Below are 27,181 nucleotides of genomic sequence, written 5' to 3'. Positions count from 1 at the left end.
CACCACCACCACCACCACCACCACCACCACCACCCCACCCTACCCCACCACCTTTATCCTAACAGCAATGACTGCCACATGTCAGGCACTGAATACAGCACAGCTGCTATCTCGTCTCTCCAGCAATGTCAGCGCTTAAGTAGCTTGATCATTCCCACTGAGGCACAGAGAAGACAAGCAGGTCACCCCAGCTCACACATGGTGATTCCGAAGGAAGGGGCTGTCTGAGGATCCCAGGAGCCATTCCATAGAGCCTTAGTGCCTGGGGGATTTCAGGGCGTCCCAGGTCACAACCCCCACACTTAATGTGCCCAGAAGTGTTTGTGCTCCACATAGCCAACAGTGTCACCTGTCCTTTCTAAATGCTTCTCTACTGAGGCAAAAATAAAACTCATAAACCCGCAAGCCTGGTTCGGAAGATCTTTTTGGACAACAGGACTGATGAAACAAATTCTTGCACCACTTCCTAAAACCCTGCTTCCAGGCTTGAGGAGCCCCCAGCCATGAGTGGCAAACCCGGGCGTGACCAGCCTCTCTAGTCCCCGGTGGCTGGACCCATCTATGACACTGGTCATCCTGGCCATGTGGCTGCCAGGCCCCCAATTCTGTGCTAGCAATGACTTGGCATCTCCCAGACGGCTTCGCAGGGCCTGAGGGGAGCTGCTCCTTCCAGGCTGGTGAGGTAGGCAGTGCCCCCCAAGCAGTGGTGGCCCCACTGAGGCTCCACAGCACTGCCTCGCTGCCCTGCGCCCGGCCTGGAAGCTGCTCCACGCTGCCAGCCCCTACCATGGCCACTCTGGGCGGCTTTTCCCTTTTCCAGAATTAACATTTCTCCACGTTCAAAGCACATGCACATATTTTCCCCCTTTTAGATTTGTTTTGCTAAACAAATTAATCTAGCACCAGATTATATTATGAAGAACCATAAATCTTTACTGAGATAAGCATCTGTCGAGTTGGATTAGCAGCATCCAATGTACTGTGAATTAATTTGCTAAGCTTTATAACACTGTCCCGGGTGTTTAACTTTAGTAATAACAAATGTAATTTGGAATAAATGGGAACCTGTTTTCTCTTCCACGTCTGTGTAGTAAGTGACGTATGCAGAGGTGACAGGAAGCGTAAGAGGGTGGCTGGCAAGATTACAGAACAAAAGCAAACATCCTGTGGTGGGGTGCAGGTGCCCAACAGGATGGGCCACAGCCTGCTTCTGGGGGTCCCTCGGAAGATCCCACGGAGGTGACCCTGCAGGTCCCAGACCTCTTCCAGAGAACCCCAAGCTCGGTCGCCAGGCGGACCCAGGCCTCGGCCCTGAACTCGGCGCTAAAGCTCTGCTCTTGTATTTCAGATGCTCCCCAGAAGCAAGAAGGGGAAGAGGAAAGGCGGAATGGACAGACAGGAGGGATGGCCGCATGGCACCCCCCGCCTGCCTTTCTGTGCCAGCCTCCTGAAACTGGCATCCTAGTTACAGAGTCCAGAAAGACCACTGCATGTCTGGGACGGGCTAGACACATCCCAGGTCCTCCTGGAAACTCCTGCATCACCAGAGGGAAGGGAAGGGAAGGGAAGGGCAGAGGACGCGGCCCTAGCTGTGCCCTGGCTGCTGGACAAGGACAAGCTCATCCCAGAGACTCACAAGGGCCCCTCCTGCTGTTGCAATGAAGGGGGAAGCCCCGGAGGAAAAAGAACAAAGCCGTGCAGACGCGTTTTCCAAGCTCTGGAGCGAGGGCGCGCACACAGCCAGCGCCACCACGCAGAACCGCGACCCGGCCTGGGCCAGCTCTGGCCGGCAGGTGGCACCAAGCCTGCAAAGCTGCGGGCCATGGCCCGGAAGCTCTTCCTCCTGGGGCTCAGTCCTTACCGCAGTGTAAGCCCATTCCCAGCAAGGAGCAGACGCCACCAGCAGGCGCCCAGCCCTCAAGGCTCACGCCCTGAGGGTCCCAAAGGCACCTATTGGCCCCTCAGCTCTCTCCAGAGGCCAGACATCTGCGGATGCAGCCCCGCCTCCTGGGCACAGGAAGCCTCTTCCCGAATTTGCCCCCAGGCCGGTCGTGCACAGGGCCCAGTGACTCAGAATGCCCATCTTTCCCGGGGCCATACCCTGGCCTGCCCAGCCTGCCCCTGTGCCAGCTTGCCTCCCTGGAAGCACCAAGACCCTGCCAGGCCCCTCCCACCCCGGGCGCAACTTGCCTGGCCCAACTGCCCACTGCACAGGAGGTGCCTACCTGAGGTCTCGCCCGGAATCCGCGGGGGGTTGGTGTTTTTCCCGTCGCCGCTGCCGGGACTCGGGGAAGGCTCCGTTGTGCTGGCCCCTGCGGCGATCTTTCTCCAGGGCTCCAGGGACTCGGTCAGGCCCCGGGTCTGCAGTGTCACGGAGGTGGCCGCGGTGGTCGTGGTGGTGGTGGCCACCGTTGTCTTCCGCGTTTGCAGAACGGAGACTGTGGTGGGGCCGTAGAGGCCTGGGACAGTGTTGGCCTCGGGGGCGTCCTCGTCCCCCGTGGGTCCCCAGGCGATGAACTCTGTCTCTGTGGTGGGGCGTCCGCCCCGGAAGTCGAAGCTGTCGAGCGCGGCGTCCTGCGCGTGCCTCCGGCCCCGCTTCAGCCGGCTCTGCTGCTCCGCTGCCCCGCCGGCCGCCACCACGGCCGAGGACGAGGAAGTGGGCGCGGAGGCCAGGGCGGAGCTGGATTTGGTAGCAGCAGCCGGGGGCTTGGTGAGGCTGCCCCTGGGCACGAGGGCGGCCACCTGGTCCCTGGGCCTGTGGGCTCGCCGGGCTCGGGACGCCTGCATCGGGCCGTGCGCCCGCTCTGCGCGGGGGGCCCGCGGGCTCCACATGGGCGTGGGCGGCCGGGGAGGCTGTCCGCTCCGCAGACTCCACAGGCGCTGCGGCCGCTGGGCCGGACGAGGCAGGAGCCGGAGCTCGGGGCCCGGGCCCAGCGACTCGCAGGATGGAAAATCCACGGCGAGCTGCAGCATGGCTATCAGTATCCAAGCGTGGCTTCCGAGGGAGCGGCCCGGCCAGCGGACGGACATGGAGCTGCGCAGAGAGAGGACAGCAGTCAGGCGCGCACGCCACGGCCCGCAGAGGGCGCCGCTGGAAGGGGCTCGGCCTGGGAGCGCCTGACTTCCGGGAACCCTGCGCCCGCAGACCCTGGAGACCTGCCCGGGCGCTGCCAGCCTGTGGGTAAAGCCCTTTCCGAGGAGAAGGAGGAGGCCCACGCTCCAGGGATTGCCCCGCCCTCCACCTGCCTTTCTCCACGGAGGACTAAGGTGACCGTGACCGCACCTGCCGCGCTCTGGGGCCAGGTGCAGCTCATCCCTGGGCACGCTGGGCTCTAACCAGCGACTCTCCAGGCAGCACCACGCGACTTCCAGAGCAGCGAAAGCCACGTGGCGAGGCTCCGAGGCTGCCAACCCACGTGCCTCTTCTGCCAGCGTAGATAATTGAGGACTGATTATAGGAGCCGCTCAAAGTCAGCTCTCATCCCCAGTCACAAATGAAGTTAACACGAATCCCCCAACTTCTAGGCGGTGGGGAGGGCCTGGGGCGTGGGGTGCACAGGGCCATGGTAACCAACTGCGCCTGCGCGGGGCACAGCGCTCCTTGGGGCGTGTTTATCAGCCTGCGGCGGGGACTTTACAAGAGCTGCATCAGGTGGGCAGGATGAGTGTGAGCCCACGTGCATGAGCGCATGGGTACAGCTGCGTCAGTGCGTGTGCACTAGGTGTGTGTGCGTGCAATCCGTGTGTCAGTGAGTGTGTCGCACATGAGGGTGTGAAGATGTGTCTGTGACTGTGTCTCTGGACGTGAGTGCCTGCAGGGTCTGGCCACGTTCACTGCCAGTCAGTGTGCACGCAAACCTGCTTATGTTGGTGTGCATGACTGTAACTGTGCCCCTCCTTGGCTGTCACTACTGTCTAGGAGGTGGTCGCTGAGTGAGCTGGTCCCCGAGTCATCTGGAGGTTGAGGAGAGGGACTCTTCATGAGCACTAATTATCAAGAGGGCCAAATCCCCAATGAGACCCCAGCCTTTTCATCAGAACCACAGAGCTCTGTGGTGGGAGGCAGGAGCCACGCCCTGCGCTGATGCCCCTCCCTGCTCTCAGCCTCTCCAACTTCTCAGCAGCAGGGCCCTCCAGGCAGTGCCGGGCCACCATCACATGGGAAACTTCAGTTAGGGTGAAACTGGACCTGCCCTCCCTGAGGCCTCAGATGATCATGAACACACCTCTGACCTTCTGTCCTCCTGTCCCTGCCTGCAAGCCTGGAGGGGATTCAGCCCTGGGCAGAAGCAGAGGCTGCTGAGTGGGGTGAGGTGCCCCTAGGCTCAAGGGGCCCCAACAGGCACCGCCAGACCCCTCAAGATCTGACTACTACTACTGGTCAGGGCCACTGAGCCCCGATGGACCCCTCCAGACCCAACCAGGCAGCTGCACCAAGAGTGACAATGGCAAACTGCCTGTCACCATGCTTGGAGAAACATTGCTCCAGGAAATGAGAACCACGGTGCCTCAGGCCGGGCCTGCCTCCCTGGCATGCCTCCCCGGCATAACTTCGCACACAGGATATTTCTGTGATTTTTCACCAATCACAGGCTGTAATTGGTTACCATAGAAACCCCCTTATTTCCAAGACACCCAGCTGTTATGCAGAAAAACTCGGCCGTGGCAACGTGGCAGAGGAGGTGGCTCGGCGTCTCCTCTTCCAGTTCAGTTTGCTCCTTTTTAGTGCTGCATTTGCTCAAAGGGAAACAGCAGTGGAGGAGCGGATAGCGAGCCTGCCCCGTGGGCAGTGAGGGATGACCAGGCAGGGACTAGAGCAGAGACAGGAGCCCTGCTCCCTGGGGTACATCTAGGCTGATGCAGAAGGCCCCGAGTGCAACCCAGAACGGCCTGATCCCAAGACACTTGGGAGGAGCTTCCTGGTAAGGGCATAAGTGGGGCTGGCTGCCCCATCAGGGACACCCAAGCCCACAGGGCCATTGCACCTCACCCCAGGGTTGGCCTTACAGCTAGACAGGAGCCAGGATGCCCTCTCCCAGCAGGATGAAGTGTGCGCCAGATGCCCTCAGGGACACCACACACCCAGGAAGGGAGACTCTGAGCAGGCGCTGGCCAAGCCATCACCATCTCAGCAGGTGGGAGACACGTGTGCCCTGGGACACAGGACGCACACCCCTCGAGCACACCCTATCTGCTTCATGCCCACGGGGGAGAGCTGCAAAGGAGATGGGTAGCGCCACACGCAGCCAGCACAGGACCTGGCAGTGACAGCAGTGCATGGTTCCCAAGATGCTCAGAGTCAGCAGACAGCAACTCCAACCTCAGACGCACCCAGCTGTCCAGCAAAAGCCCTGAGTGCCCAAGTCCAGGACAGCGCTTCCCAAGGATGGAGTGCAGAGGCACCTGGAAATCCACCAGCAGCCAGACATCCGGGCACAGGATGGTGCACCCACCTGCAGAGCCAGCCAGCCAGAGGTGGGGGGACGCTGAGAACAGTCCTGGGGTGCACATAGCCTGCTCGGCTGTGTGGTAGAGGAGTCAGTTCATAAGTGACAACCAGATGGGTGAATCCATGGAGAAGGAAAAGGGACTGGTGGCTGCCAAGGGCAGGGAAGGGAGGACAGGGAACATAGCTCTCGCTGGGCCCTGGCTTCTTTTGGGGTGACATGATGTTCCAGAAGAGACTGGGGTATGGCCACGTGTAAAGCCACTGAGCCACACTTTCAGAGACAAATTTAATGGTGTGGAAACCGAGTCTTGGTGCAAGCAAAGAGAAGACAGCAGAGAATAGGGAGGTGTGAGGTGCTGGGGTGCTGACATGGGGTGGCTGTGTGGCCCCCAATCCTGTCCCCTGGCCTGGCAGGTGAAAAGGGACCCGAGCTGGCCCACTGTACTACCAGCACATTGCTACGAATGTAGCTGAGACTTCAGGGCTCTGCCAGGCCATCCCCCGGGACTCCCCACAGCCAGATTCATGCCCTAGTTGGGCACAGTGACCATCAGCCACTACAGGGACAGGCCAGGGCGGCTGACACTAGGCAGCCTCCAGAACCACTTTTCAGGGGAGTGTTCTGAGTCCCCGGCTTCTACACAGGAAGTGCTGCTCCATCCCCCTTTATTTTCTAGTTTGCAGCTTTCTTGCTTTTCTTCCTTTTAAATTTTTATTGAAATCTTTTTCCCCTAGAACAGTTTAATAAGATTCAGTGAAATGAGATTCAATTCGCCACCTCCTGTATGTTTTCTTCAAAGAAGAAAATCACTGTCAATTAAGGATGACAGAAATCTCTCTTTACCCTGAGCTGCACCTTCAGGGGACCAGGGTTGACAGCCTGCTCTCTCTGCAAGCGGCCGGTCCCCCACCTGCCGGGACACAGGAAACACGGGCCCTGGACTGTGAGACAAAGGCCACTGGAGTGTTAGGAGACAGGGTGATATGCCCGGTGGCCAGCCCTCGCCAGGCCTGCTGGACTCCCACTGACCTGGGACCTGCCCCCTATCATGTCACCCCAGCTCTAGGACCCATTGAGGACAACGCTGTTCATTGGGGCAGTTGACCTTATAACTCCAGGATCATCGCACAGGCAGGGCTGTTGGGGACTTAGCAAGACCCTGTCCCAAAAGACAAGAAAAAGGGCTGGAGCTGGTGTTCAGTGTGAAGGCCCTCGGGTCCATCTCCAGCACTACATACCAAGAAAGATTCCCCTTGGACAACACAGCAGGCAGGCAGGCGCCCCAGGCCACTCAGGGTCAGGTGCCCCCACAGTGCCAGGGCACAATGACACCAGTCCTGTCCTAAGGCCTCCATGCAATGCCCCAAGTGCTTCTGAGCTCAGGGAGCACATGGGGCCCCAGCAGGTAAAACCCTAGCAGGATCCTGTCACCCGATGCTCACTCTTGGGGCAGGCTGTCCACCCCCTGGAACTGGAGGCAGCAGCGAGGGAGGGCCTGGCATCCACTCAGGGCAGGTAGAGTCTGCTCTTTGTGAAGACTAGAGACTCGGGGTGCAGGCCCAAGCTCCAGCAGCAGCAGGCCAATCCCTGAAGCTGACAGGGCCCTGTCGGCCACACTCAGCTGGCCTGTGGATCTTGCTGTACCCCCAAGGCTCCCGACTCTGAGGCCGGACCTTAGCTTGCGGATGTGGGATGGGGCCCTTTAAGAACTGGAGCCCATGAGCAGTCTGCCCCGTCCAGGGCACCCCTAAGAGGACCTAGGGCTTGGCTCTCTCCTCACTCCTGCTTCCTGGCCAGGACTGGAGCCACTGTGCTCCACAGGGCGCTCCTGCCAATGTCTCTCAACCCTCAGACTGGCTCCTAGAAGGGCAACCTCCTCCCCAAGATGGGCCGCCATGGCAGGCCCGCTCTGGAGAGAGCTACACGCTCTTCTCTCCTGAGAAACCTTCCTGGCTCAGCCTCCTGCTGAGCACATTAAGCCATGACTCACCAGTGGCATGCCCCTCTCCTGTGGCCTCCGTGTCCCCTCTCAGCCTCCTGATTTGCTGGTTACAAACATCCCTTCCTTTCAAGACAGCTGAGGTGGTGAGAAGGCTTTCATGAAGGAGCCCACGGGCCGCAGTTGATTGGCAGCAAGGGCAGGAAAGCAGCAAAACCAAGACTCGTGTGAGGGTCGCTGCCGAGACTCTGCTTCCGGGTGGTCTGCACCTGGCGCTGCTTCTTCAGGTGCTGGGGGGGGGAACCTGGGGGTGCCACCCCAACTAGAAGAGCATCCTCTGGGAGACAGTAACAACCCATGGCATCGTGTGGTCATGCTGGCCATTTAGTTGACTCTGTTCTCCAGGCAACAGTTAGCACTGTCTAGACACAGTTGCCTGTCATCATTTGAGGTGTTGGCGGGAGTCAGAGATAGAAGTGCATCCTACAGAGCAGACAGCGCCCACCCCAGAGGCTTCTTCACCCTAAGCCCCTGAGGGCCAAGCTCGGGAGCCCCATAGCATGGACTTCCCCTGTCCCCCATGCCCTGCCAGGCAGGAACGGTCACTGTGGAAAGAGGCCCGGGAGGCCATAGCCCAGAAGCCACAGGGGAGAGCTTCACGCCCCGGCACTGCAGCCCGCTCCCGGGTCAAGCTCAGGGAACCCACTTAACCGCGCTGTGCTCAGTCTCCCCTCCTATAAATGGGGAGGACCCTCAGGGCAGGATGCCTCTTCCCTGACATGAAGATGCAAGCCTGGCAGGATGCTTGAGACTCCTCCGCTGCGCACTGCTCTGTGCTGGGCCAGCCAAGGACGCCCTTCCCCTCCTGACAGCTCGGGGTGGGGAGGCTGCTCTTCAGGCCTCACAGGTGCTTGCCGGAGACTAAAGGATAGCACCATGCTGGCATGCAGGGTGCCTGGGCAACGTGCCTATGAGCATTCCGGAGGAGTGCAGCGTTGAGGAGCCGTGGGTAGGTAGGGCGGTGGGTGGCAGTGTGCCGGGGCCCGGGAGTGGGTTCTGCTTCTGTCAGCAGCTGAGCCCCTGCCACTGTGGCCAGGCTCCCTGTGGCCATTGCCACAACCCAACGGGGTTCAAAGAGCCAGACTGGCTTCCCAGAAGGTGGCTGCAGCAGCAGCAGGTCCCTGGGCTCGGCCCTGAGCTCGGCTCCAGGTCGTGTCGGGGCAGGAGCAGCACGGTCCTGCCAGTGCCCAGCCGGGCCACGTCCAGGTGCCATGGCCACAGCTGCTTGTCCTTCCTGTGGAGCTCCTCCCATGGCCCTTGTCCAAAACAGGGCCCTCAGTGAGGCTAGAGCCCAGGGTCCAGTGCTGTCCGCGTCCCTCCCTCTCACAAAGGACAGCGAGCATGGCTGGGCCCTGGGGTACTATCCAGGAATCTGCTGCCCGTGACCTCAGCCCAGAAGTTGCTTAGAACCAGGATCCCAGGACCTGAGGGCGCAAAGTTGGGCCTTCACATCCCAGCGGGGCCTGTGGCAATGGGAGGCACCTTCAGGGCACAGGCAGTGGCAGCATAGAGGTGCTGGACACAGAGCATGCAGTGGCTCTGGACATGCGTGGCAGGGCCAAGTCCCTCAGCCAGGTCGGAAGGTCCTGGGACCCAGGCCGTCACGTGGGGACACAGGGCCAGGGTACAGCGCAGCAGGCTCAGAATGGACAGAGAGCATGAGGGACGCTGAGGAACAGCTGCACGGATGGAACAGTGGCTTCAGGCCAGGCCCAGCCCTAGCCACGCAGGGCCCATCGCCGCTGCTTGGGAGCTGGGAGAGGAGAGCCGCCGTTACATTCCTTTGCAGAAGAAAAACTGAAGCACCGGAGTGGGAGCTGCATCGCTCTGCAATCACAGCCCTCAGAGCAGCACAGCTGAGGAGGCAGGATGCGGAGCAGGGGGCAGGGGCGTGCTCAGGGACGGGGGCCACACCCACGGATACGGCTCCTGGGGACAGTGCCCACCGCGGATTATCCCCAAAGGGAGACTGAGAACTAGCAGGGACCACAGATTCCACGCGCCAAGCTCACAGGGCCTGATCTTTGCGGGAAGCGTCTATTTTGGTTGTGTTGCCATTGTTACGTGGTATTTACGAAACTCCCCAAGCTGCCAGGCACTCACAAAGCCAAGAGGGGCCCGGGAGGAGGAGGAGGTGGAGGAGGAGTTGCCTGGAACCGTGCAGGGCCCGAGCCCATGCTCCAGGACTTGCAGAGCGGGGACAGAACGACACTGATGGAGGGCGGCATGGGGCCACAGGAGCTCACTGCCCAGGGCACCACAGGGGGTCCCGCCCCAGGCCATGCCCCGTGTGCCGCACAACCCACCCAGGGCCTCTCAGCCTCTCGGGGCACCGCAGGGCTCACCAGGCCCAGATGCTGGCAGAGCTCTTGCAGAGGCTGCATGCGCTAGGTGTGGAGAGGAGGGGCTGAGCGCCAAAGCCCCCAAGCAGCTATGTGCCCAACGCTGGGCAGTGCCATGTGGGACGGTGACAGGAAGAATCAGCCGGGCATCCACTCTCTCCTCTCTGGTCTCTGCCAAGCTTGCCCAAGCCACACTCTGTCACCCTCAGGACCTTCCACAGGGATGTCCTCTCTGGGGCCACCATCCAGAGGGTCCCTGTGGTGACAGCAAGTGGTGGCAGGTCGCATGTGTTAGAGGACATCAAAGCCAGAATCCAAGAATGTATAGCTGGAGCCAGGAGAGGACAGCGACTCGGGATTTCTGTGGCTGCCGGCATCGGGCCAGCACACGGAGGACCCTGACTGCCCACCGGGGATGACAGGATGAGCAAAAGGCCCAGACTGCCTCCTGAGCCTGCAGGCGCTGGACTCCATGGAGGAGAAGGAGGAGGAGGAGGAGGAGGGGGAGGAAGGCAGGTCTGACCCATGCCATGCACCCACAGAGCCCACCCGAGCTGGCTCAGGAGGCAGAAGCCCGCTCTCAGTTCTCCCATTTGGGCCTTTTCAGTCCTTCACACCCTAGTGTGAGTAAGTGCTTGCATAGGACCCAGGGACTCTGGTATCCAGTGCTAGTGTCCTGGCCCCTGAGGGCCACCTTGTTCCTTGGAATCCCAGCCCAGCAGAGGCTCAACAGGCCATGGAGCTGAGGAGACTCGTCCTCCTGCTTCAGCCTCTTAGGTGGGTCAGCTAACATCCTAGTATCCATTGTGCGGAGCAGGAAACAGTGGTAGGAAGCAGGCTGGGGTGGCCAGGGCTGGTGAGGCTGGCTGTTCTGTGCAGCCATTGTCCTCGGTTCCCCGTCAGGAGGACATATGGTGGCGATCCCATCCCTGAGGTGCTCCAGAGGCCCTGCTGGGGTGGGGTCTCCACCACACAGGACCCGAGGCCCTTGTGGCCCCCAGCCAGGGCAGCGCTCCCCAAGGACCCCCAGGGGCCAAGCAGACCTAGGCTACAGCACGTGTGATGGTCGCAGCACAGAGCCTGGACTCCATGGGTGTCCGCGTACTCCTTGAAGCTCCTTGGGCAACATCTCCCAGGTCACACACCGCCCACGAGGTGCTGCCCACGATGAGGCGTCTGCCCTGCAGGGGCCTGAGAGCCGGTAAGGAAGAGGCAGGAGCCCAGGGTGACCACTGGGGCAGGCGCAGCTGGGGGCTCGCACAGAGCAAGCACCATCCCCCGACTCCGCCGACCACGGCTCCCAGCTTCCCTCTGCACGCTGCGGAGGACGGGGACCTCGCCAGCTCCACAGACGCCGAGAAGCTGCGAGTGCAGAGCTTCCACAGGGCTCCCTGAGTGAAGCGTCAGGCCCAAGGAGTGGTCGCTGAGCCCCGCGCTGCATGCCCTGCCCTGCTGCACGCAGCTGTGCACACACGCATGACACATGCGTGCACTTAGCACAGGCACACACACAAGTCCACAGCCACACACAGCTGTGAGAAACACCACATATAGAGAACATGCCTGCACACGCCTGCACGCGCAGAACAAACCTGCTCACACACAGCAGCACCTGCCCTCTCCTCCCTCTGGGAGGCCTCCATTCCGGCCACTGTCCTCCTCCACCCCAGCCGCACCCTCCAGCCTCCAGCCTGGCCGGGAACTGCAGAACAAGACACCAAGGCCGAGCGCCTCCCCCCATGGTGCTCAGGGGAGCAGGAGTCCCCGGGCCTGCAACTTCTGAGGCCCCCGGGGACACTGCCCCTCGTTCCCCAGATGAAGGTGTCTGGGTGCAGAGCTGTGTCTCCAGGAAGCCCTGGGCTCAGGATAAGACCCAGGGCAGGGAGCCGTACTTCCCGCAGGCCAAGGCCCCCGGCCACCCGCGCCCAGACTACCTGAGCCAGGACAGAGGTGTTTGCGCTGAGCCCTCACGACACTGCTGGCGGCCTCACCAGAGCCGCGCTCAGGCCCTAACTTCTCCACAAGGAAGCGCAGGTCACAGGGCCCTTCCAGCTCTTAGAGCACCAAGCACATGAGTGCTGTGTGCAGGCTCCCGCCGCAGGGGCACAGAGCACACAGGGACACCGCTGGTGGCCCAAAGAGGACAGGCCCTGAGCCAGTTGGGGCTGTGCTGCTCCTCCCTCACCCCTCCCCGCCCCGATCACCAATCATCAAAGCCAAGTCACCCCACCAGTGCCCACTGGTGCCAGGATCCCTGGGGGCACCTGATCTCGGGGCTGCCGTGTGGACCCCCAACCCTGGCCTGTCTCCCTGGCCTTCAGGGGCCAGGCTCCCTCTGTCCTGGTGAAGTCACTGCCTTTCCCCATCAGTGCTGCGGCTCAGGAGGAAAGGCCCACCCCTCGCCTCCCCACCACCTCCGGGAAGTCCTCAGCACTCCTCCCTGGTTCCCGCAGGCTGGCGGTCTCTGAAGCTCAGGCCAGCCACACTGGGGCAGCCCCAGCACCCTCACCCCTGGCCTCTGCTCCCGCCTGCCGCCTCTCACCTCCCACAGCCCTTCAGGCCTGCGCAGCACCAGCTGAACAGGGGCTTCTCCAACTCAAGCTTTCTATGCAAAAAACGGGAGAGGAACCAGAGGGCAGGGCCGTGCAGAGAACCGCAGCGGGGTCCTCAAGCAGGGTCCTCGTTTCCTGTGAATTACGATCTGGCATGGTGCTTGCTGCGCCCGCCTGGGCGTTTCTGCCTGTGCACTGGTCAGCGGCCCTCGTGGGCACCTGCGTGCTGGTTCTGGGGCATGGGACCTCGTCCCTTCCCTGCTCACAGCCCAGGGCCTACCTCTGCAGCAGCCGAGTGTGGCCTGGTGGCAGTCCAAGCTTGCGGGATCCCCATCTGTCAAATGGGCCCCCCAAGCTGCAAGCTTAATTCCAGCTTCTTGTGTGGGTGGCCCTGGAGTGGGGGGTGGGGCCCATAGTGGCACCTGGGTCTTCCTGCACACCTGGGATGAGGAACAGGGCCCAGCTGGTGGCCAGCACCGTGACTGGACCTCGGCTCCCAGAACCACGAAGCAGGCTGAAATGTGCAGTGGGCAGCGCTGGGTTAGGCAGGGAGAAGGACAGATGGCCCAATGAGAGAAGGTGCGTGTCCTGGACTGGGGTGCTGCCCCCAGCTCTGTGAGGGGCCTCGGGGTTCTGCAGGCCACGCTTGCCAACCTCTGGGGTCCTGGCCTGAGCTATGTGCTCCCCAGGGACAGGGAGGTCTCATGTCCCCTGGTGGACATCAGGGACATTCTGTGTTCTGGTCCCACCATGCTGAAATGAAACAGGGCCTGTCCCAGGTGAGGGCTCTAGACCCTTCTTCCTGGCAGGGACAGTCCACAAGAGGCCACTGGCTGTGGCGCGTCCCGCCTACCACCTGCCCTCTGCCTGCCTCCCAAGCCCAGCACCGCTCCCTGTGCTGTGCAGCGTGGCTCAGAGCGCAGCCCCTGCTGCCTGAGCCAAAGCCGCAACCCCCAGAGGAGCAGCCCCAGGATGCACGCCTCACAGTGGGGAGGCTGAGGCCCAGGCTCTGTGACAGATGCATGCACCCCAGTCTCAGAGGCCACACCTGGGCCCTCAGGTCCACCCTCCAGCCAGTCCCTCTCTCCACAGAAACCCTCACCCCACACAGGGGGGCTGCACCACCCTCCACTCCCCCGACGTGAAACCAGAAAGGAGGCGTCTTAGGTACCACAGATGGCTTGCTGTGTTGTTAGCCGGGCCACCCTCTGGCAAGGGAGGGGCAATTGAGCCGCCTTCATTGGTGGAATTCATCCCAGGTGTGGCGCTCTAATTTATCACGATTGTCTCTGAAGCCCCTTTGGGGCCTGACGGGAACTGGGCTCCTCGATGGCTCCATCAGCCACTCCAGACGGCCTGCTCCAGCTCCGTGATCTTGGGGCACCCTGCCAGCAGCGCCACTGTCCCTGTCCTCGGGCCAAGGGATGGGGCAGAGAGGACCTCAGACACCGCCCCGAGCCCTTCCCCCAAGGGTGCCTGCTCATGGGGAAGCCCACGGGTGCCTCTGCGCCTCAGTCTCCCCATCTGCAGGAGGGATGAGCATGCAGGGCAGCCGCGAGCTCCGTGAGCTGTGGTGACCCTGGCACTCATGGTGCGAGTGGTCCCCACAGCAAAGGAAGCCGTGAGAAAGTCGCACATGAGGGTGCTTTAACCCCAGAATTCTGCCCTCAGGTCCAACCGTCCTTGTTCGGAAGGTGGAGGCTGCAGCCTGGCCCTTCCCCCACAAGGCTCTGCCGGATGCTGGAGCTTGTACCTTGTGCCCCACGCAAGCACATCGATCTGCCCCTCTCCTTGGGCCTCAGTTTCCCCTGCAGCCAGCCCGCCAGCCGGGCTGCCCCGCACTCTAGGTTCTAGGGAAGGAGCTGGCAAACTGACACAGCTGGCAGCTGGTGTCCAGCAAACACAGGGAGACCTGGGCAGCCAGAAGGCTACCACGGTGGGTGCTGGCTCCGCCCGGACACTTGGAGCAACAGTGAAGCCTCAGCTGGACAGTGCCTCCCCTGGGACGGCACCTCTGCCCTCGACGCCACCTCCCTGGGCCAGCAACCTCTCTGCCAGTCCCCAGCTCCACACAAAACCAGAGGGGCCAGCCAGACCTCCCACCCAGGTCACCCGCGCAGGCTCAGGCGCCCCTCGCTAAGCCTCCCTGCTGTCCGGAAACGCTCCAGCCACACAGCCCTTCTGACCCCGGACGCCTTGGAAACCCCGAACCCTCCTGGGCTGTGTGTGCTCGGCCTCTGTGTGACTCAGCCTCTCTCAGCCTGTGTATCCCCAGGGCCTGTTCTTGCCTGGGGTGGAGGAGGAGCTCAGAGGAAGGGAGGGAGGCAGGACAGGGAGGGAAGGAAGGAGGAAGGAGGGAGTGAGGGAACGGAAGGGGGGGAGGAGGGGCCAACGGTGCTCCTTTCCTGGGACACCCCCACACTGCCTGCCTCTGTTCTGAACCAGAGATCTGCAGGGGGACCTGGCTCAGCGTTCAGCGGCTGTGGCCAAGGCGGCAGGCACACTGCAGACAGGAGCATCACCTCTTCTGGGAAGCCAAGCTTCGGCCACAATCCCGCGAAAGGTCCTGTGCATTCTCTGCTGCACCTGGCTGTGTCTGACTCTAACCCTCTAGAACCCCAGGTGTCTGGCATTGTCAAGTGTCCAGGACAGTCAGACACTGCCCAGATGTCCACCCCACTGAGGACACTGCTGCGTTGGTGTCCAGGCACCAGAGCCCGTGGAGGGCGGACCTCACAGTCCTCAGTGCAGTCCAGGGAATTTGACCTCCAAACATAGGTCGAGAGCAGGCAATTCCAGGAGACCGCAAATGTGGAGATCCAGCGCTCCCAAAATAAACTCTCCTGGGATCCCGCACACAGCAAGGGCCGGCGGCAGGTTTCAAACAGTGTTTGGGTCTTCAAGCCTACTTTACACCATGGTCTTGACTTTCAACAGTTTAGTTTTCCACGTTTCTGGGGCAGAGTGTGTGAAGAGCGGAGGATAAGGGACAGGTACAACAATGGGCCTCAAGGCGATAGGAACAGTGTCAAGGAGGGACTGGACCTCCTGGCTCCTGTCCCAGCCAGTGCAGGAAAGCCCTGCCCTGCAGGACGGGACACCCAAGCAGCCCTGGCTGCAGGGTCCCTGGGGTGCCATCTGTCCTGAGTCCTCTGCAGAGTGCAGGTGTCCCTTGGGGTGGCAGGTGATATCTAAATTCAGTATGGACACCAGCCTAAGAACCAGAGTCTTCATCAAGGGACCAGAGGGCCTCTGACACCTGCAGGAGGGACAGAAAAAAGGACACAAGGCCCAGGTTGGCACCTGACCACAGCTGTCAGCAGGGGGACATTTGCAGGGACAGAACTGCCATATAGCCCCCAAGTGCCTTCCCTTCTCACTTCAAGGCTCTGAGACTAGCTATTCGGCACAAAGGTCGGTCCAGCTGGGAGGCAGGGACTGGAAGTCAGGACATCTGTACCTGCAGGCCCAGTCCCAGGTAGCAACAGGCTCGGTCACCTGATATACTGTAGACATCTGCACCCTGGTGCCCCTTGGTGGCCTGGCCAGGCTGAACCTTCCCCAGGGGTTTCAGAGAGTATGGAGGGGTACAGCCTGTGACCCCACATTTTGGATTTTGGACCTCTAGAGCCACAGCTCACTGTCCGCAGCTGTGGGCTCTGTGCTGACTGGTACCAGACCTCAGCAACCCGAACTTAGTTGTAGGCATCATGAGTCAGCCCAGGCAGGGACCCTGGGGCTCCAGTAAGGAGCAGAGAGGCCAAGGCCTCTCCTTGGCTGGTAGCCAGCAGCCCACAGCTGCCTAGTGCTGGGACATGCTGAATCCTCGGGGAAGCCACCAAGAACCAAAGTCCTGCTGCTGAGACGCAGGTGGACTGACCCAGAGAATAGAAGAGACGGCCCTGGAGAAGGGCTCTCTGAGAGTGGTGTGTGCCCGTGGCTGCCCGGGGCCCTCCGTCACCAGACACTGCTGGCAGAGGGTAGCCAGAGCCCATCCGACCGACCCAGTCCCCCAGCCCAGGCTGGCCAACGGTGACCGCAGGCCCCATGGCACCTGTGCCTGAGATAGGTGGGCAGTGGAGGGACAGAGACACCCCAGCACGCATGCTGCGCCAACACTGGGGAGCCCAGCCCTGACCAACCCACCCCCACCTGGCACCATCCTGGGAAGGCGCCCCACTGCAGCTGCCTGAAGACAAGACGTCGTGCCGGTGACCCGTCCCCACTGCCAGTTTCGCGGCCACCGCCAGCTCCAGCAAATTGTGAAATACGAATTGTCAGCCGCTTGCAGGCTATTTGCAAATCAGCCATCCCAGTGAGGCATTAAAAGACCCCTAAATAAGCATCCTGGGAAGGCAGTGACACGGGAGCTTGTTCACATCCTTTCTGGTGACACTTGTTCCATCAAAAGGAGGGTGTGCTTGTCCCCGTGGAGTGGCTGTGCTGGCAGTGCTTGGAATGCAAAGATTTGCTGATTTTTCATATGGAATTATACAAATGGAGTTGCTCTTCCGTTTTATGATTGAATTAGGTAATGTATTGGCGGTGCAGGAAGCACCAAGGTTGCGTCCTTGTTTCCCATGATTTATGGGCTCGGAGCATTCCGTAGCTCCCGGTGCTGGGCACATTTGTGCTCGTGGCTTGTGCTGCTGGTGCCCAGGGAGGCTGGCTGTCACGGGCGCCGGACACTGGGCGCTGGACACACCTGATGGAGCCGGGCCATGGCCAGGGCCTCCCGAGAGCTGTGCGAGGAGGGCGCTGGCAGCTGCAGGCTGGCTTGGTTATTGTGCTTTTCCCTGCCGCCCGAATGACTGAATGACGGCAAAGGCTGCGCAGGGCCAGGTCTGCCTCTCCATGTACCACGGCCACCAGTAGGTTCTGCTGCCTAGGGGAAGCTGACTGCCCTTTCTCCTGGCATTGCCTGTAGGCCCCGGACAGCTCCAGGGAAAAGAGCCAGGCATCCTCAGGGATCAGGGTGAGGGGTCGGTCCAACCGCTGCCTCCGCCCTGTGCCTCACAGATACCCACGCTTAGAGATTCCCTCTAAGGTGCGGAGAAGCCTACTGGTGTGGCTGTGCAAGGTGTGGTGGTAGGGAGTAGGGCTCCCTGGACCAGGGCAGTGGACCGTGTGCTACACGGTGCCCCCTCCCCAACTCTCTCCCTCAGATCATTAAGCAGATGCTTCCAAAGCCACAGTAAAGGCAAGGCGCACCCCAGCTCCAGGGTATCCCTGGACTGTCAAGCCCACAGATGTGCTGAGATGGGAGCAACAGGAAGGAGGACACCTCTGCAGGGCAGTCGTCAGCTCCTTCACAGCTGCCCCCAGACAGCTGGAGCTGCACACCTGGCCCGCCCTGCACAAGGCAGCACACTGGGCAACCAGGGCTTCCGCCTGGGAGCAGCTCCAGAGCTGCCCTGCCCAGGCCCCTCCCCCACCCTCCCCAGGCTCCTCCCCCTGTCCTCCCTCATCCATATGCCTTGGGCAGTGCCCACTCCCAGGAAGCTGCCTGCCCCTTCTCATTGTCCCATGACCTTGTCCCTCCCACTCCAGCCCTCGTCCCAGGGGTGTCCCACAGGGCCCAGACCATGAAGAGGGGTGAGGAAGGGTGCAAGAGCTCATCCTCACCAGGTGAGCCCTGCAGAGATCTGTCCAGTTTGCAGTGTAGACTGCGAGAGCACCCGGGTAAGAGGATGGGAGGCAGCGTAGGCAGCACTCTATGGGCGCATGACACTGCGCGCCTGTGTGTCCCTGTCACCCGGCCCAGGATCGCCTGCCTCTGTCACTTTCCATGTCAGGGATCACAGGCTATGGGGGGCGGGCACTGTTGGCACAGGAGAACACTGGCCCATGCTCGCCCAGTGCCTGGGCCAGCCCCACACACTGACAGCCCCACTCTTCTGTCGCCTGACAGCACCGCAGGACAGGGCAGGCTGAGCCCTTATACTGGCGGCTGGGCTCCAGGCAGTGGAGCCTCACACCCAGGGCAACACAGGGACCACGGGGACGCAGCCTCCTTCACGTGGCATCAGCACCACTGTGTTCCTCTTCACGGTCCTCCACTGCTATGGGCAACCCTGAGAAGGGTTGGGCAGGGCCCGGGGCCACGTGGAGCTGGGGCTTCCCATACAGGTGTGGGGCTGACAAGAAGCAGATCCAGTGGGGGCGGGGAGAGCCAACCCAGGTACACACAGGCTCAGGAGAGGAGAAGGACCCGCTCTCATGGCAACGGCAGCAAGGGTGTACGGTGCCATCCGTGGAGCTACGTCTAGGTTGCCCACGGCAGCCAGAGACACACACACTGAGCAGTTGGGGCCATGGCCAGTAGATGATCACCTCCGTGTCCAGGGCTGATGATCCCCATGGCTCTGAGCTACTCCCCCCGACTGGCCCTGGTATTTCCTGGGCATGTGTCCTTCCCAAGTCCCTGGCCCGCTCTGTGCCTCGGTTTCCTCTTCTCTAAGTGCAGTTCATCCCAGAGTCGCTGTGGGGATTGACCAGAACTCGGATCAGCATGTGGAACCAGCAGAACCCAGTGAAGCCACGGCTGTGCCACCCACTTCCCTGTACCGCAGGAGAAACTGAGGCGGAGATTGCACAGAGGTCACAGAGCTACCACCGTTCCGTATGGGGACCATCTGAGCCCAGAGGTGCGGCTTCCTATATGTGGGCGCTGATTTTTCGGGACAAAGAGGACATGTGAGGTGCGGGACACTGCCTGCTCTCCAGGGCTGGACCAAGGCGCCCGTCCTGCCTCAGGAGCGGCTCCTACCCAGCACCACTCTGGATCTAGCCAGACTCATCAGGGTGGGGAGGCCAGAAACGCCTGGAGCCACGGGACACAGCGCTCTGCAGCCGAGAGGCACAACACGCTGCCCTCCCAGGCCTCCCCAGAGGCCTCCCTCAGACGGGCGTGTCCAGCACCCGCCTCCTCCCTTGGCCCCGAGCTGGTGTTCGGGACGCAGACAGCGTGGCCTGCTTGGCACCCCTCTCGGCCGCAGTCGGTGGCAATTCTGCACCCTGGCCTCGCTGCTACAAACACGGCCTTCCAGAGGGCTTGACCAAACACTGCGGGCATTTAGCACGCCGCGGGCTGACAGTGGGGCGTTTCATCAAACGGTCTGAAATAACACTTGGTGTTTGTGCAGTCTAGACAAAGGGATTTTGTGCGAGTTTGGCTGTTTAATCTAAAAACTGCACCTGTCTCTTTGATTTATTTAACTCTTCCCTCCAGGACTTTAGACTAATCACGGTGCTGGAGAAGGCTCCGTTTCAAACAGAACTTGCTTGGAAGTTCGTCCTTGCTGTATTTCCCAATCCACCCGCGCCCTAACGCCAGAGAACTATTATTTAGCTCATATATCGCGCAGGTTATAAGACACTAAAATGTAATCCTGCAGAGAAATGGGCCATTTCTACTCCACTTCAGCCAAAAGTCTATATAAAACCGCGGCCAGGAAGATGCGTGCGATGGAATCAAGGCTCCTAAGTAGCGCAGCTACATTGAACTTCCCCATTTTTACTGGGATAGAAACAAATTTTATGTGTCTATATAAAAACTCCAGTGCCCTCGAAAACACAGCTGTTAATTCTGCAAATCTGGCGAGGCAGCTCCACCCAGCGCTGGTCCCAGACTCAGGGCGGCTCTGAGAGGGACAGAAACGGATATCAGGGGCCTGGAGGGCGGCCCGAGCTGGAGCCAGCAGTTCCGTAATCCTCATCTGCAGGAACCCTGGGGAACAGGGATGGAAAAGGAAGAGCCGGGCTGCAGGGGGCGCTGGGGGCTTGGAGGATGGGCCCCAAGGCTCCTGTGCTGGGTGGGGACTGTGCTCTCTACCCAGCAGGGCTCCGAGCTCTGGGGAAGGGACCGGACGGTCACCAGGACCCCATCCTCATCGAATGCACCGATGCACCGAGCAGCCTGTAGCTCATCGGGCTTCTGAGGACAGCAGGCCTAGCAGATGAGACAGCCCACTGGGCATGGCTTTGTCCTCAGCCCTTCCTCTCTGTCTCCCTGATTTCTGCCTCCTGCCCACCAGGTGAGCCTCTGTGTCACCTCCCCTGTCCCTCCATGATGTCTGCCTCAGCACAGCCCAGGCTTGATGGAGCCAACCAGCCACAGCCTGTGGCTTCCGGAACCACGAGCCACAGCAAAGCTTGCTCTGCACGCCATCTTCCCACTAGCCTGAGGGATGCAGGTTCCCAGGAGTGCAGATGAGGCCATGCTGGGCAAAGGGGCCTAGATCCAACAACTGGGGTGAGGGTGACACTGTGTGACGTGGCCTGAACCACAGAGGCGGGACGTTCAGCCACACCTGACCCTGGCTGACCTGAAAGGCAAAGCACTTGCAGGAGCAGCCTGACCAGTGCAGGTGGCCTCTCCAGCATTAGGTCCTGTCTAACCAGCTTGAACAGAAGCCAGAGCAAGGGGCTTCCTCCCCTGGCCTGACCCTCATGAGCTGGGCCGTGCGTCCCTGCCTGCCTTCCTCAGCCAGAGCCGTCAGCACTCCACGGTCACCAGCTGTGGGCCGTGGACCCCGCGTCATGACGTGAGCCTGAGCTGGTGGCTCTCAGGAAGCGTCAGGGCCCCTCTGCGCATGCTGTTGCTCAGTACATACATACAACATGGGCGCACACACGGCCCTGAACGCACAGTAGGGCTACGCCGACCTGATGACCTGCTGCGAGCTGAAAGCATCATTGGTAGAGAAGACACCGACTCCTGAGCCCTGAAACTCTGGGCTCGCATGACGCGGACCACAAGATGTTGCTGTCACCCTCCAGCCTGGGTCTGCCTGGGGTGTGGGCCAATGTGCCAACCCCAGTTGGCACTACAGAGTGGGTTCCATGCAGACCGCTCACCCCGGAGAAGCTCAAAGTCCAGAACCGAAGCTGCACACTGCGCCGATGTGTAGCACTCGTGCACCAACGAGGAGTCAGAGCGCAGAACTGCGGGCGACCCGCTGTGAGCCAGGGGCTGTCTGCGCGCAGGCACACGGCGCCGGCGCTGTTTCCTGGAGCACTACGGGCAGAGCTGCCGTTGTGAAGAGAGCAGAGGACGCTGGGCTCCCAGCCTGGGGCTGAGAGAGAAGAGCGCGGCTGCGTAGGCTGCCCGGGCACAACTGCCTGTTGTAGAAACCTTGCGTCTCCAACTCCGTGACCACAAGCTGCAGGCAACTGAGCGCTTCATGCTCGTGGCCGCCAGGTGCCCAGAGCCTGCTCCCGGGGTGTCCGTGCTCTAGGCACTGCTGTGTCCTCATGGAGCGGCACTGGCTGGGCGTGGACAGGCTGTGCAGAGCCCCGGAGAACACACGACCGCGCTGCACTGGGAGTTGGGGTACCTGGGGCTGGGAGGGGGCCGTGTGCTCCAGGTGGATCCCAGGACTCGATGCAGCTCAGGGCTCATGGGCCAGCGTGGTCCTAGGCACCCAGGTCTTAGCAGCGGCTGCCCGGGCCTCCCAGGGAGGGCCAGCTAAGGGCGTGGGTGCCTGACGGTGGGGCTTCGAGGGCTTGCTGGGCTGCTGTGGCTAAGTGGCTTCTTTGGGGCCTGGACTGGACCGCCACAGGACTTCATGAGAACTTCCAGCTAGCTAGCGCCTTGCCCCGTGGTCCCTGGAGACGTCCCCATTAATGATTAGCGGGAGCTTCTGGGAGACAGCAACTGACCGTGGTGGTGGACAGGACAGCCGCAACCTCCCCAGACAAGAGGGAGATGAGGCCACAGCCCAGGAGGGCCCCGCAGCCTCTCCCAGTGAGCACCTCCGTACCAGGATCTGCCCCCCAGGCACACACCCTGCGGGCACCAAGGCAGTCACTGCAGCTACTTAGTCTGTGGTCTCTCGTTGACAGGGACACCAAGGCACCCAAGGGCTCATTCCTACCTGGCTATCGCACCCACGAGGCCACAGAGGGTGCAGACACGTCAGGCCACAGGGACAGTGTGTGGAGCTGCGGCGAGGGATGTCCGGGCCACCTTGCTGCAGAGTCCCGGCTCTTGGGTCCAGCGCCCACCCGCCCCTCACGCCCACCAAGGGAGCCTGCTGCTCTAATACAAGAGAGCACGCTAAGCGCACCTGACAGTCGCCGCTTTTGCGCGGTGCTAGCATGGGCCCGGGCCAGAAGCAAGAGTGGCCGAGGGCCCAGCAGCAGAGCGCGCAGCAGCCACCTGGGGCCCCACCCAGTGGCCCGGGCCTTCATGCACAAGGCTTCCTGGTGAAGCCCAGTTCGGCTTCCGCCCAGCCTCCGTCTGCTCTCCCCACCCGAAAGCACCCGCCGACCGACCTCTGGGTGCCCCGCCTCTGTGGCTCAGCAGCCCCTGCGCTGCAGGCTCTGGCTGCCTATGGGAGGCTTCCTGAAGCCCTCACTGAGTCCTCCACCAGGCCTCTGAGCTGGCAGCAGAGGCGGGACCCAGAGGGAAAAGGACAGATGCCTCCTCTGAGGAATTTGTCTACTTCAAACAAAAGCAATTCATCATGGCCGTGTGCTCAGCAGAGCCCTGAACACACGGGCGGCCTCTCTATTACCAGAGGAGGGGCTGAGGTCAGAGTCCACCATCCTCAGGAAACCCGCAGAGCTGCGGTGTGGTGCCGCCACAGGCACCTGACCATCCTCCAGGGCATCCCCTCCACAGCGTCCCTGCCGCAAGTCACTCAACCTGGACTTACACACCTCCCCTCACGGGAACTCACTCCCGCCACAGGTGGCTCCTTTCTTTACCAGATGCTTCTGGTAGCAGGGTCATCCCTGTGGAGGCTGAGCCATGGAACCCAGCTTCTGTGTGACCCTGCCCAGGACTTCTGCTCCTTTCTTGGGGCCTGCACACCTCACTAGGTGGCCATCCTGACCTAGAAGGTCACTGTCATGGCCCTGACCTCCCTACACTGACTGGCTACGTCTCTCTTCCTGGATGGACACATAGCTCCAAGGATCCATGAGTTCACACTCTGGGCCAACAAGCTCTGTCTGATTTTCCTGGGGCAAAGTGACCCAAGAGAAGCAAAATGACAAGCCTGCTCACTGGAGCAACTGTCCAGGTAGAAGGAGCCAGGAGCCAGAAACAGCAGGATGATCCAAAAGCCAAGTGTTCCCTGGACAAAGGGCTCCAAGAATGAGGCAGGCCCTAACCACATGGCCAGGACACTGCTGCGAAAGAAATTTGCCAGGGCAGAGCAAACGGAAGGTTCTCAGCTGGAAGGTTCCAGAAGGTTCTCTTCCACAAGATTCCAGAAGTTTCCCTTCAAGAAGGTTCTCAGCGGAAAGGTTCCAGGTTTTCTTTTTCAAGACTCCAGAAGGTTCCCTTCTAGAAGGTTCTCAGCAGAAACCTTCCAGAAAATTTTCTTCTACAAGGTTCCCCTCCAGGAGGTTCTCATCAGAAAGATTTCAGAAGTTTCTCTTCTATAAGATTCCAGAAGGTTCCTGTCCAGAAGGCTTCCTTCCAGAAGGTTCTCAGCCAGAAGGCTCTCTTTCACAAGATTCCAGAAGGTTCTTTCCAGAAGGATTTCTCCATGGCTCCTGCACAACCAGCATAGCCTGGGATCTCTGCCAAAGAACAAGGAGAAGTGTGGTGGGCACAGGTCAGGGTCCTCTTCACATTCTTCTGACTGTCATGGCAGGGATCACACACAAGTCCTCAGGGATGGGACCCAGACTAAGGTGGTGGGACCCAGAGAGCACAGAGGGGCCAGTGGGGTAGAGGTCATCCGAGAGTCTCGAAGGAGATGCTGAGTCTCCCACCATAGGATATTTCTTCACAGCACCACTTCAGCTTGTGCCTTTGCTGTAAGCCCCTCTTGTTTCGGAGCGGCCCAGAGAGTCCCACGAGTCCTGGTCTGCTGCTGGTGGAGAGTGGCATGACACGTGAAGGCTGCTTTTGTGCATGGCCTGCTAGCTTTTAACTTCTGGAGCCAGCGTTGTTGCGTGTACCGCTGCACCTCTGCAAGGCTGGTCTTCCCAGAGGGCAGGAAGCTTACATGGCCACCTTCCCCCGCCAGTGTAGTCACAGTGGCTAGAGAAGGTGTCTTAGAGGCCATGGTCTCCTGAGGCCAAATGGCAGTGAAGCGGGCACTGAGGACCCTGTCCCCTCACTCCACCCCACCAGCCACTTTCTGGGCTGGGTGTCCCACGGAACAGCCTTCCTGCTCTCTGAGTCTCATGTAACGACCAAGCAGAGGCAGAGTCCATCCCCCCTGCCGGCACTGTCCCCTGGTCTGGAGCAGAGGTGTCAGTGACTGCACCCCCAGAGCACAGAGCCGGGGTCGAAGTCTCCCCAAGGCAGCTGGACCGGAAAGCACATTCGGTGATGCAGCCACACACGTCTTGGCAGCCCGTGGCCTCTTCTGGATTTCTTTGCCAAAGTTTGGATTGTACTGATTTGTCGTAAATAAACCCAATTTTCACTCCCTTCACACAAGTCGTCTTTTTTTGGAACTGGTTTGGAAAAAATAAAAAAAAAATCCCACAAGCAAGTGCTCAGGAGATGAGGAAACTGGAGAGTGTGACCTGCTCCATCTCCTCAAGCAGGATGGGAGGCCACGCCACCACGCCAGCCTCTGTGGCAATGGGAGCTGACCGGCGTGGACCCTCTCCCGAGTGTCAAGCATCCCAGAGTCACAGGAGAGAGAAGGAGGCATGGAGAGGGCAGCCAGCAACCCGAAGGGGTGACTGTCCCTGCGGAAGGACTTGCACCAGCCCACAGCAGCGCCTCTGAGACACAGGTCCCTGTCCACACTGCGGCTCATACCCAGGCCCTGTGGACAGCGGAAGAGCCACTCATGTCCTGGCGCCCACTCTGCTGCCCACACAGCCCCCAAGGCAGCTGGACTGGCTTGCACCACGCCCCTAGCAGGTGCAGGATCACAGGAGGTGCCTGGTCCCCAGAGCAAGCCCCATGGAGTGGTGAAGAATTTAACTTTTCCTGGGAAGGATCGGGCTTTTGCTGTCATGGCCGAGGCTCCCTCGAGAGTACTGACTTATCACAATGTCCCTGCCTGCCCAGGGCCTCAGCCCTGGAGAGCCCAGCATATGACTGAAGCTGGTGTTAGGGTTGCCCACACAGCCTCTCAGGGTGCAGGTCAAGGCCAGCCGCGGGGACAGCCATCGTGTCTATGTGACTAGGTCGGTGAACATGCTGAATGCTGCAGCCAGGAAGCTCCCTGGCGGGCCGGCCACACATCGTGTGCATTAGCACTCACCAGTGCCCACAAGGCAGGATGGCCCCACCTCACAGGAGACGAGGACGCACTCTGGAGCCTGAGCTCACCCCATGTAGCTCTTCCCTGAGAGGAACCACAGCTTTCTGTCAGTTCTGGAAGCCACACACTACAGCCAACACATTCCCAGGCCCTGGTTGCTGCAGTGGTGTCAGAGATGGGACAGTCATGGGGACGGGCCCCCAGGCTCCGCACCACTGTGACCCATCCTGGCCCAGGACAGGCAGGAGGGTACCACTCTGCCCTGAGCCCCGCCAGGCAGAGAGCCAGGATGCTCCAGCCTGCGGGACAAACAAGGCGAGAGCCCGCAACTCCTTTCCACGGCCACACAGCAGTGTGACTCACGCAGGCTCTGTGTGGAATCTATGTTTGAAAACGCTGAATGTCAAAAAGGAAGAGCAGAGGCAGGCAACGAGACGGAAATAGGCGCACACAGACGAGGCGAGCCTCGCTGCTGCACACGGTCTTCTGCCAGAGATCCCAAAACATGGGGCGGACGGCAGAGGAGGGCGAGGCTTGCGCCCGTCGCCTAGTCCCCTGCTCCCCTGAAATAATGGGGGCAGCCATGGCTGCCACAGCTTCCTGCCACGCCCGAGGCAGCAGGTGGGGGCAGCCAAGACCCTCCCCGAGCACAGCCAGCCCCTCACGACACTGCCTCCATCAGCCCCGTCGGAGTCTGCACCACAGGAAGAAGCCGTGTCGAACTTCAACTTGTGGTTGCGGCACAAGCAGCTCATGAGTCCCCAGAGCAGCAGCACAGCACGGGACAGGCAGGGTCCACTGTCCACGGGCAAACGGGTGGCATATGTCAGGCTCCTGAGCACAAGGAGGTCGGGACCCAGCGCCAGTCAGACCACAGTGCTTGACGTGGCCTCCCCACCACTTCTCCGAGAAATACCACATTCCCAATAATTACATCTCCTGTACCCAGGGATTTGATTTTGCTCAGTATCTAGGTTTACAAAAGCAGGAAAAATAATGGACTAATATCTTTTCGATTAGAGCAGGGCTAACAAGGTTTCCACGTTGGCATGCCAACATCCCCTTTGATGGATGGCGATGGGATAGGGACACAGAACGCGAGGGCTGGAAGGGCTTGCAGACCTACGTGGCCTGTGTGCCGGCCTGCTGCGGGGCATGTGGGGAAGAAGTGAGAGTCTAAGTGAGCCTGTCATTCTTATCTTTTGGATTCAGTTTCTCCTGTAGTGTGGGCAAAACCACCCGGCTCTTCCTGTTGTGGGGAACACAGGAAGCAACGCATGAGGGAGCGCGATGCAGACTCTCTAGGACCAGCCGGTGCTCCTTCACACCGTTGCTATAGTAATGAGACAGGATATTGGCCAGAAGATCCCTAAGAAGGTGTTTTCCAAAGACTTAAATCCCTAATATCAACTTAGTCTACTGTCATTTGCTCTTCCTCATTCTACCAGATGGGAGAAGGCAAAACCTTCTGGGACATTCCAGAATATTCTGAGACATTCCAGAACATTCTGGAACATTCTAGAGCACTCTCAAGAACCGTGCTTGAATTACTTTACATTTGCTGTTGCTTTCACATTTATTCCTGAGCATCCGACCCAGTGGGTTCTCAAACAGGAACACGGAGGCAGCCGGGTGGTGAGACCTCCTCCCT

General features: G+C 60.6%; 1 protein-coding gene across 3 annotated transcripts in view; it reads right to left on the bottom strand.

The window, feature by feature from the left end:
* Positions 1 to 27,181, bottom strand: part of Ajap1 (adherens junctions associated protein 1) — a 95,831-nt gene that overhangs the window by 50,706 nt on the left and 17,944 nt on the right. For all 3 annotated transcript variants that reach the window (XM_023699360.1, XM_023699361.1, XM_023699362.1), the window contains exon 2: positions 2,226 to 3,034. In XM_023699360.1, coding sequence (XP_023555128.1) covers positions 2,226 to 3,034 — 809 coding nt within the window. The remainder of the gene's footprint in view (positions 1 to 2,225; positions 3,035 to 27,181) is intronic.

Source organism: Octodon degus, unplaced genomic scaffold (genome assembly GCF_000260255.1).
Source record: "Octodon degus isolate 3935 unplaced genomic scaffold, OctDeg1.0 scaffold00113, whole genome shotgun sequence".
Lineage (NCBI taxonomy): Eukaryota > Metazoa > Chordata > Mammalia > Rodentia > Octodontidae > Octodon > Octodon degus.
Note: the sequence above shows the minus strand (reverse complement) of the source record. Positions and strands in the feature narration are given on the sequence as shown.